Raw genomic sequence first — 11,348 nt, forward strand, 5'->3', positions numbered from 1 at the left:
GTCCATTCATCATCCATCCAACTATCCATTCATCCTATCATCCATCCATCTTCCCATCCATCCATCATTCATCCTTCCATCCATCATCCTTCCATCCATTCATCCTTTCATCCATCCATTCATCCTTTCATCCATCCTTCCATCTGTCCATCCATCCATCATCCATCCATCCATTTATCCATTAATCCTTCCATCCATCCTTCCATTCATCATCCATCTTACCATCCATTCATCCTATCCATCCACCCATCCATCCTTCCACCATCCATCCATCCATCCATCCATCCATCCATTATTTTCCTGTTCCTGTTTGGCATTTATTATAGAGTCTCTGTTATTGGCTGTAAACTGACACTGTGAATCAGAAGACTGGAGTAGATATGTGAGGGGGGAAAACACTGCGAGAGTGGTGACATCTTTGGGTGGAACTTAGCTTTACTTCCAAAAAAGGAAGACGTGGGTAAAGATAATAGATGGATGGATGGATAGATGAATGGATGGATATTCAAGTGTGGAGAAGTTACACTGTGTATAAGAACAGAGGTACGTTTATTTATTTATATTTCTTGTCTGAGGCAACACAGAGTGATGATCTTGTTGAGGGGAGGGAGCCTTTTTTCACCCACCACAAGGCGCAATGGTGGAACCAGGGGGTGGCCAATGGTGGCCTTGGCCACCATAGATTAATCTTCATCCACCCCAATCATTTGAGGAAAATATACTTTTAAGCAAGATAAATACTAGAAAGCAGAGTTTCCTCAAAAGAATGTGGTGGCTGGTTTACATATACATATGGTGGAGGCCATCTTGGATTTTGACATGACAACTGAATTTTCAAAGAGAACCTTTCTTAGGCCTAGATTTAGTCACACACCAAATGGAATTTGGTACCTCACTTGTTTTTTAGTTTTAGTTAGCACAAGTTTGCATGCTCACAACATTTAGTATGAACTGATTCTGATGGACATAGGTATTTCTAATGCCACCAGCAGTATGGCATATTATACAGTAAGCTCGTCTATAAACTTATACAGCAATCTATAGCAATAGTGTGGTGGTACAAATACAGATCACATTTCATTAAATTATCTCGAGTGGATCAGAAGTTTCTTGGGACAAGAAAAGACCTTGTTGGAACTTGGACCTTTATTTGTGACCTTGTAGCTGATGTGATGAAAAGTGTACGAGCCACTTCATCTAGTGTTGATACATATCATTGGGCGGCTGTGGCTGAGGGGTTAGCGCAGTTGTTCTCCTCTGCAAGAGTTTGGGGTTATATTCCACCAGCAGTCACATGCCGAAGTGTCCCTGGGCAAGACATTGAACCCCTCATTGCCTCTGATGTGTGTCCTATTGGTGTATGAATGTGATAAAGCACTGATTAGTCTTTGTATATATATATATATATATATATATATGTAAATGAGGGAACAAGTTGTAGTGTAAAGCGGTTTGAGTATCTTGATAAGATAGAAAGGCGCTAAGTACAATCCATTTACCATTAACCATTACATGTGTGTATGAAGTTCCAATAAATTATCTTAAACAGACCTAGATGAGACAAGAGACAGTTTACAGAGACTATTCTGTTATGCGTCCCACCTTCGATGGGCATATAAAAACTTTGAAATAGCTCTTTATCCAAGAATGTTAAGTGCCAGGAGGGCTGTGATCAGTCTTACATCGGGGAAACTAAACAGCCACTGGCCAAAAGGATGGCCCAGCACAGAAAAGCAACATCATCAGGCCAGGACTCTGTGGTTTACACTCATCTGCAGGCCACCAGCCACTCTTTCAGGGATGAAGATGTTCACACCCTTGATAAAGGAACGATGGTTTGAGAGAAAAAGAGCAAAGTGCCGGACATACTCCACCTGAAGCCAAACGGTCAAATTGTGGTCATGTTGTTGCGGGATGTTCATCTTCACACACCCTTCATAGTCCATGAGACACAGACAAAGAGCTCCTGGGAAACCCTGCCCCCTGCAGTAAACGTCACTGAACTTCTCGCCAGAATCTCTACTCGTCCCTGCATCCAATGTTTGGCCACAGATCTAACATGAAGCGAGCGCCACACTTTTCAACACTCTCCTCCATACACGATGTCGGCACAATCTCCATCCAGGAGTTTTTGACCGTTTGAATAGTGTTTAAAGAGTCATGCCGCTGAACGTCGGAGTGCATTTCCACATTAACAAACTTGCCATCAAACTTCCGACCAATCACATAATACAGTAGTCCCTCACTTATCGCGGGGGTTATGTTCCAGACACCCCCACAAAAGGTGAAAATCCACCAAGTAGGGACGTTAAATTTATTTTAGCATTTATATATATTGATGACTTAACCACTTATTAACCTCTGAAAAGAGATCCAGGAAGTGGTTACAAGAAGAAGTTAATAGATTGCCTGAAAAATTTGGAGCAGGACAAGGCTATTGACCGTTTTCTGTACCACAGACTGTACCCAGGGGAGGCCACACCTAGTCTGTATGGTTTACCTAAAATCCACAAACAAGGTGTACCTTTAAGACCTATTGTTAGCATGATTAACTCTGTCACTTACAATGTTTCCAAATATCTGGCGTCTGTACTCATCCCTTTAGTTGGCAGCTCAGAACACCACATACAGAACACCATGGACTTTGTGGACAAGGTGAGGGATGTCATCATGGAGACTGATGAAACAATGGTCTCTTTTGATGTCACATCCCTCTTTACGTGCATTCCTGTTGATGATGCAGTAGAGGTGGTCAGTTCAAAATTAAAATCAGACACCACTCTGAGCAGCAGGACCACGCTTTCCACAGAACAACTGTGTCAACTCTTGAAACTGTGCCTGCAGTCAACCTACTTCACATATGGGGAGCAATATTATAGGCAGAAACATGGGTGTGCTATGGGGTCTCCAGTTTCTCCTATTGTTGCCAACCTGTACATGGAGGAGGTAGAAAAGAGAGCCTTGACGTCCTTTTCAGGGACACCACCAAGTCATTGGTTCAGGTATGTTGACGACACCTGGGTTAAAATTAAATCTCAGGAAGTCCAACATTTTACTGACCACATCAACTCTGTGGATAAATACATCAAGTTCACACGAGAAGATGTAAAAAATGGCAAGTTGGCTTTCTTGGACTGTGAGGTCTCAGTCTCTGATAGAGGACATTTGCAAGCCGAGGTGTACCGCAAACCCACCCACACAGACCAGTATTTGCAGTTTGACTCCCATCACCCTTTGGAGCACAAGTTAGGAGTCATCAGGACTCTGTACCACAGAGCAGACAGCGTCCCCACTAGCTCGGGAGCCAGGCAGAAGGAGAAATCCTACACAAAACAGGCTCTAGAGCAATGTGGATATCCTAACTGGGCCTTCCTGAAAGCAGAGAAGAAACCCAAACAGGACTCCAGTCAGCCAACAGGTGAAAAGGAGGAACCCAGACCCAGACCAGTGGTCATTCCGTATGTTGAGGGAGTATCAGAGAAACTGAGACGTTTATTTTCTAAACATAACGTCCCAGTGGCTTTTAAACCCCAAAATACATTACGGCAAAGACTGGTTCATCCCAAAGATCCAGTCCCCCGGCACAAACAGAGTAATATTGTGTATGCTGTTCAGTGTCAGGAGGGCTGTGATCAGTCTTACATCGGGGAAACAACAGCCACTGGCCAAAAGGATGGCCCAGCACAGAAGATCAACATCATCAGGCCAGGACTCTGCGGTCTACACTCATCTCCAGGCCAGCGGTCACTCTTTCAGGGATGAAGATGTGCACATCCTGGACAGAGAGGAACGATGGTTTGAGAGAGGAGTAAAGGAGGCCATCTTTGTGAAAAGAAATCGTCCATCATTAAACAGGGGCGGAGGCCTCCGGGTTCAACTGTCCCCCTCTTACAATGCTGTGATTGCTAGTATCACTCAGCCCTCTGTGAACAGTAAACAGCCATCAGTGTGCTAATGATCCATTGTTAGGCTGATGGTCCTTCTTGAGCATGTGATCAGCTGGTTTTGGTTGTCAGCAGCAAACTGGTTGATCCACTCTGAGAAGGTGCTATTTAAGAGACTGAGTTGAAAACAGCACCTCAGACTGAGGAATTCTCTTGGATGAGAGACGAAACGTTTCTATATTTTTTTGCTTTGTTTTGTTTTTTGTTTTTTGTGAATGTCCAGAGGACCAGATTGAACTTTTTTGGATTTTTATACCTGGATTATTGAGCATGCATCAGGATATTAAAAGAGAGATGTTTTGAGGTTCTGCATTAGAACGTGTGCTGTTCATCATAAATAAGCTGTCAGCCTAGTTAGGTAGAAGACCTTCAGGTAGGTCCTTTAGGTTCCACCTTTAGGTAGGTCATGTATGTTCTACCTTTAGTTTGGTCCTTTAAGTAGATCCTTTGGGTTCCACCTTTAGTAGGTCCTTTATGTTCTACCTTTAAGTAGATCCTTTGGGTTCCACCTTTAGGTAGAAGAACTTAGTTACTAATTTTACAGAGCGTGCATAAACCAAACCTTTTGGTCCATTTGGTGAGAGGCTTCTCTGAAACGTGGAATGTTTGAATATTCTTTTGGATGTGGTGTTTACCTGAATGAAGCTGAACTCCCTCCAGTTGAGAGTGCTGCTGATAGAAGGAATAGAGGTAACGGCCAGAAGAGACATGAGCCCAAAACTCATGATGCCGAAGGACACGTACATCTCCACTCTCCACACTTCCTCTTCGTTCCACGAGCTTTCCACGTCAGGTCGGATCTGTTGACGTGGAGGATAAAGGTTTATTCTGAATGTACTATAATTTCTGGCTGTTTGATATAAGACACAGCCTTTCCAGAAATATGCAAATGTAAATCCCTCTTTTTTTCAGTTTTTGCATGAACCTTTTCAATACGTTTTCATTTATTTCTGCCAGTCATCTTTGTTACCTACTTAGCCTGACATGTTGGTTACTTTTTTCCTCATCGTTTCCCTCAGTTATTTTCTTTCACCTGTCAAACACCTGCTCTTAATCTAATCATCCCAGCTGCACTCACTCACTAATCCACTTCTCCAGCAGATAAAGCTCCTGGTTTTGTTTCATGCTCTGTCATATTCTTGTGTGTAACATCGTTGGCTAGTCTGTTTTTTTTGTTTGTTTGTTTTTCAATTCAATTCAGTTTATTTGCTGTAAGTCAAAGCTCTCTGTTTACTGGTCGGTCTGTGTTCCTACCCTCACCTATGGTCACAAACTCTGATAGTGACCAAAAAACAAAATTGTGGATACAGGCAGTTGAAATGAGTTTCCTCTGCAGGGTAGCTGGACTAGGGTTAGAAGTTCAGTTATCTGGGAGAGATCTGGAGTAGAACCGCTGCTCCTCCACATCAAGAGGAGCCAGTTGAGGTCGTTTGGCATCTGGTAAGCATGCCCCCTGGACATCCCCCTAAAGAGGTGCTCCTGCATGTCCAACTGGAAGGAGACCCCGGGGAAAACCCAGGACATGCTGGAGAGACAACAGTCACTTTTCTATTGTTAAGTACAGTTCTGATCTTGTTGGATTGGTAGTTTGAAAGTACATCCTTGGGCAGCACGGTGGCGCAACTGGTAGAGCTGCTGCCTCTCAGCGAGCAGGTCCCTGGTTCAAACCCCGGTCCAGGGGCCTTTCTGGGTGGAGTTTGCATGTTCTCTCCGTGCATGCGTGGGTTTTCTCCGGGTACTCCGGTTTCCTCCCACAGTCCAAAAACATGCATGTTAGGCTGATTGGTAACTCTAAATTGTCCCTAGGTGTGAGTGAGAGAGTGAATGGTTGTTTGTCTCTGTGTGGCCCTGTGATGGACTTGCGACCCGTCCAGGGTGTACCCCGCCCCTCGCACAGTGATTGCTGGACATGGGCACCAGCGACCCCCGTGACCCGAAATGGAATAAGCGGGTAAAGAAAATGGATGGATGGATGGAAGTACATCCTTGGCTCATCCAGTGACGTCGATCCACGGACCAATCAATGGCTGCAGTTTGCTGACATCAGACCGTTTGCTCGGCTTGGCTCACTTGGAACCACGACTGTGGTTGGTTTCAGAAACTGAGCAGGAACAGGAAATGGAGACACTATTTGCCAATGCTGAGTCGATGCAAACTGATTAAAGTCATGTCTGTGGAGGAGCAGCTGTCTCTCAGCTGGCCTGGGAACTGCTTGGGTTCCTCCCAGAAGAGCTGAAAGAGTTGGCTGTAGATGTCTGGATCTTCACTGCTGCCCCCAAGACCTGACTCCAGAACAAAGTGATGGATGAATGGATGGCTAATACATACGATGTTAGCTCCAGACCTAATAGCAGTAGCTCCAGTGCTATGATGTTAGCTCCAGAGATAATAAATTAATCAACAAGTTGATCATGATTGTTTCAACCCATATATTGTGCATAATGACTAAAACAAAATATAACTTTTATGTCATGTTATAACTTTTTAGTCTCAACTCGTTGTGTTTTAGTCTCTTTTTAGTCAATGTATATGATCGCCCCATAATGCATTGCAATAACAAAAAGGGAGGGTGTCGTTAGGTGAAAAATGTAATAAACATGTATAATTTAAGTAATAATGAGTTTTCATGTGCCACAAACAATAACTTTAGGAGAATAGAGAAATAACATTCAGGTAAACATGTGCAAGTATTCAGAGATTCCTTTACTCTTTAATGTCTTAGTTTATTATTTGACGGGATTTGTCCTACTGACCTGCTGGGAGGCAGCGTTGAGCAGCAGGTATCTCTCAGACTTTCGAAGGGGCAGACACAGGCTGTAGAGAACGTGGACAGCAGACAAGAAAAAGCTAATCAGACCCAACTGTTTCCTGCTCTGCAGCCATTCCTCCAACCACTGGGGGAAATGCTTGTACTTGGTACCACAGTAGAGCTGGTGGGCAGCTGCCAGCTGGCCTGCCAGGTACACTAGGGCCAAGAGAGTGATCGCAACACTGGGTACGGTCCGATTTACCAGCTCCATGGGGATCTTGTAGAACTCATTCTGCTTGTGTTTTACGTATGGGTGGATTATATCTCGTACAAAAGAATAAGCAAAGAAGAAGATGGAAAGGGCCACGGCAGCGAAGACGGGACCCTTCCAACCGGGGAACAACCGTATTGGGATGTTTTCAATGTCACGAGAAGATGACAGAGAGCCCATGTCCACAGGTTGAAAGTTCATCTGGTGGGCTAATTCCATGATCAGATGTCGAGCCTCCACAGAGTCACTGCAGATGAAGACCTACCAGAGCCAGAATCACAGAGATGACCATTTGGTTAGAGGTGGCGCAACAAGAACAGAGTCTGAGCAGAACACAGCACATTCTGCAGTTCATGCTAAAAGGCTTAACGGTGGCATTATGTCTTGTCCACAGGGGAATGTTTTTGCTTGTTTTATTACAACAGTATTTCTATCCGTCCTTTCCAAAAATAAAACAACTGTGAACGTGACAACATCTCTGGAAATGTTGGCCTTCTCAGAAAAAGCACTGTTGAAACTTAGTCAGGCCTGTATGAGGTGCTGTGACATTGTCATGGAAATACAGTAGTCCCTCGCTACTTCGTGGTTCGTTTATCACGGACTTGTTCTATCGCGGTTTTTCAAAATATGATTGGACATAACACACAATTGGCTGACTGATGGATGAGCCGCACGATCGGCATGAAATTTTTATTTAAAATAAATTATTTTAAATTATTTTACACCTGACAACAAAGTCCATGCTCAATAATCCAGGTGTACAATCCAACATTTTTCAGTCAGGTCATCTGGTTTGTTCCACTTTGGAGTAAGCTGTTGGGGGAAGAATAACTTTTGTGTTGTGTGTTTCCTTGACTGATGAAGCCTTCTGGATGGAAGGTGAAACGTTTCAGCACAACAAAAAAAGAAACTGTCCAGAGGACCTGACTGAAAATTGTTTGTATTTAATACATGTTGCACCTTTGTGCAGCCCTTACTGCAGGATAAACTTCCTGCTGCAGCTGATCAGCTGTTCTCTGAGCAGAGCGGAGAAGTGGGCGTGACCAAGAACGCTTGCAGTTGGCAAAGAGCAGACGAGGCAGGGAGCTGAAATCATGACATTCTGTGCTCTTTTAGAGCGTTTAGAGTTTAGAAACATTGTTTAGAATATTTCAATAATAATTTTTATAATTTCATTATAAGAGTGTGGGAAGGGTTATATATATATATATATATATATATATATATATATATATATACAAATACTAAAATTTGATATTACTTACTACCTGTTGTACTATTCCTACTTTGTGGTTTTTCACTTATCGCAGGGCTTCTGGGTATGGATCCCTCGCGATAAACGAGGGACTACTGTACACCAAAAACAGAAAACAAGGTGTGAAGCACCATTTGCTTACACATTGTGTAGGAACAATGGATTATATTAACAAACCATAAACTGTAAAAATACGAACCATAAACCAACAAACAGTAAGGAAATTTCATCCATCCATTATCTTTACCCACTTATTCCATTTTGGGTCACGGGGGTCACTGGTGCCCATATCCAGCAATCACTGTGCGAGAGGCGAGGGACACCATGGACAGGTCTCCAGTCCATCACAGGGACACATAGAGACAAACAACCATTCACTCTCTCTCTCACCTAGGGACAATTTAGAGTTACCATACATCTAACATACATGTTTTTGGTCTGTGGGAGGAAACTGGAGTACCCGGAGAAAACGCAGCATGTAGAGAACATGCAGAAAGGTCTCCAGCTGGGATTTGAGCTGGCCAATTAGCGCAGAGAGATGGCAGCTCTACCCACTGCACCACCGTGCTGCCCTCAATAGCATGTCCAAGTGACTCTTTGAGACACGCCCACAACAGACAGGAACAAGCTTGCCAATATTTGTAAGTGAACTTAAAGTTGGCAAAACCTAATTTAGCTGAAGATATTTCCGCTAACGGTTTCCATAGTTAGCAAAACCACTAATCTGCTAAATGAAAAATTAGTTCAGCGGAACTGTGTCCACCACTGCTGCTGCCTGCAACAAATATCTGCATACCGTTCAAAACGTGGAATTGGTGCAGGGGTAACATCTGACCCAGTGGAAATTAATAAAACTTTGTTGAGTTTTAATGGTATCTATAATAAGCTGACAGCTCTCGTGTTTCCGCAGACCTGATCTCCGTCCTCGGTGCCGTTAACGCTTCTGCTCCAGATCCAAATCTGGCCAAGGCTGTCTGCACAAGATCGCAAGTGTCAAGATTTGTTCACTCTGGAACCTATTTCTAAAACAACATGTCCCTATTTAAATTAATAAACTTAAAAAAAAAAACACATTTAGGAGCTCCTAAAATGTTTTGTTTGGTGAAATGGGTATCTTGGTCGACTCACATCTCTCTTTTAAGCTTCACGTGGAAAACCTAGTAAGGAAACTGAAAGTTAAACTGGGTTTCTTTTCTAACTCTGAACACTAGGAAACACCTTGTAACTGAGACTTTCCTTCCCTCCATCGACTACCGTGACATTATTTACATGAACGCTCCTACAAGCACCCTGCAGATGTTGGATGCTGTCTATCATGGTGCACTAACCAGCTGTAACTATCGTACCCACCACTGCACCCTGTATTCACTGGTTAACTGGACATCATTACCTTCATGCAGACTCTCTCACAGGTATATTTTCATCTTTAAATCACTTCTTGGTCTGCTGCCTTCATACATCTCCTCCTACATGTCTCTGCGTGAGTGCAGCTACAGCGTGCGCTCTCAGGCCGTTATTACCTGCAGTGTTCCCTCAGTGTGGACTGAACAAGGTAAAAGGCCCTTCTCCTACTCTGCTCCTGTTTCCTGGAATATCTTACAAAAAGATCTGAAGCTCTCGACCTTGACCTCTCTAAGTGGCTTTAAGAATCTGTTGGACTCCTGGCAGGGACCAATGCAGACCTGTTCCTGTTTTTAGTTTTCTACATTCGCCTTTTCCACTGTTGTCATCACTCTTTGTTAAGAAATCAGGTCTCTCTTGTAAATGAGTCCTCGAGGCTCAATGGGATTAACCTGTCTAAATAAAGGTTGAATGAATGAATGAATGAATGAATGAATGAATGAATGAATGAATGAATGAATGGAAGGCTGACACCATAAAAAAGTACTTAAATAGCAAAAAGCATTCCCATGTGGACAGGCCTGAGTCTACATGGGTTGAAGACTGTTAGTTTGATAATGTGGTTATGTATCAACTACATATGTATTAGATCTTCTGCCCTGTGTAGTAAACTGTCATCCTATGAACAATTATACCATCAGGACAGAAAAAATTCATTATTGTAGGTTAAAGTTGACAATTTAGACTTGATTTGAAGTAACAAATTAAATATATCAGTTAAAGGCTTTCAAACATGACAAAACCACTGGGTTCCTCTTCTAAAGGGGTCTAAGTCTCTGGTCTGTTGTCAGTAATGTCTGATGAGGTTTTTCAGCTTGTGTTAGCAGACTGGACGTGTTTGTACCTGGGTGCTGGCGTCTTTAGGGCAGCTCTGCTGCATGGCCCAGGATGAGATCACATTGAAGCCTTTGACCACAACAGAGTTTGGTAGCAGCGAGGCCAGATACTCAGCGTTGGACTCTGGATACTGGTTAGCTCTGCGGTTGTTACTCACATCAACAAGAATCTTCCCTGCCGATAAAAATAAAAAATAAAAAAATAAAATGAAATCAAGCACTTTTCTGTTTAAACATGTAGATTAATGTACCAAAGCTTTACAACATCTTCACCTTGTTATTCTTAGCTCTCAAGAAACCAGCCTGCCCTAGAATCTTTACAAAACATCTTGGATCAGTAGTTTTTCAGTAGTTTGGATCAGTAGTTTACCAGTAGTTTGGATCAGTAGTTTATCAGTAGTTTGGATCAGTAGTTTACCAGTAGTTTGTATCAGTAGTTTATCGGTAGTTTGTATCAGTAGTTTATCAGTAGTTTGGATCAGTAGTTTGCCAATTGTTTGGATCAGTAGTTTACCAATAGTTTGGATCAGTAGTTTACCAGTAGTTTGGATCAGTAGGTTGACAGTAGTTTGGATCAGTAGTTTACCAGTAGTTTGAATCAGTAGTTTGCCAGTAGTTTGGATCAGTAGGTTGACAGTAGTTTGGATCAGTAGTTTACCAGTAGTTTGGATCAGTAGTTTACCAGTAGTTTGAATCAGTAGTTTATCAGTAGTTTGGATCAGTAGTTTACCAGTAGTTTAGATCAGTAGTTTACCAGTAGTTTGGATCAGTAGATCAGTAGTCTACCAGTAGTTTGGATCAGTAGTCTACCAGTAGTTTGGATCAGTAGTTTACCAGTAGTTTGAATCAGTAATTTACCAGTAGTTTGGATCAGTAGTCTACCAGTAGTTTG

General features: G+C 42.8%; 1 protein-coding gene across 1 annotated transcript in view; it reads right to left on the bottom strand.

Annotated features, from left to right (window-relative positions):
• Positions 1 to 11,348, bottom strand: part of steap2 (STEAP family member 2, metalloreductase) — a 14,327-nt gene that overhangs the window by 770 nt on the left and 2,209 nt on the right. Inside the window, exons 2-4 of the mRNA XM_037694131.1 lie at positions 10,465 to 10,631; positions 6,698 to 7,225; positions 4,580 to 4,744 (exon numbers count right to left, since the gene is read on the bottom strand). Of these exons, the coding sequence (XP_037550059.1) occupies positions 4,580 to 4,744; positions 6,698 to 7,225; positions 10,465 to 10,631 (860 nt within the window). The remainder of the gene's footprint in view (positions 1 to 4,579; positions 4,745 to 6,697; positions 7,226 to 10,464; positions 10,632 to 11,348) is intronic.

Source organism: Nematolebias whitei, chromosome 20 (genome assembly GCF_014905685.2).
Source record: "Nematolebias whitei isolate Nwh7 chromosome 20, NemWhi1, whole genome shotgun sequence".
In the NCBI taxonomy this organism is placed as follows: Eukaryota; Metazoa; Chordata; class Actinopteri; order Cyprinodontiformes; family Rivulidae; genus Nematolebias; species Nematolebias whitei.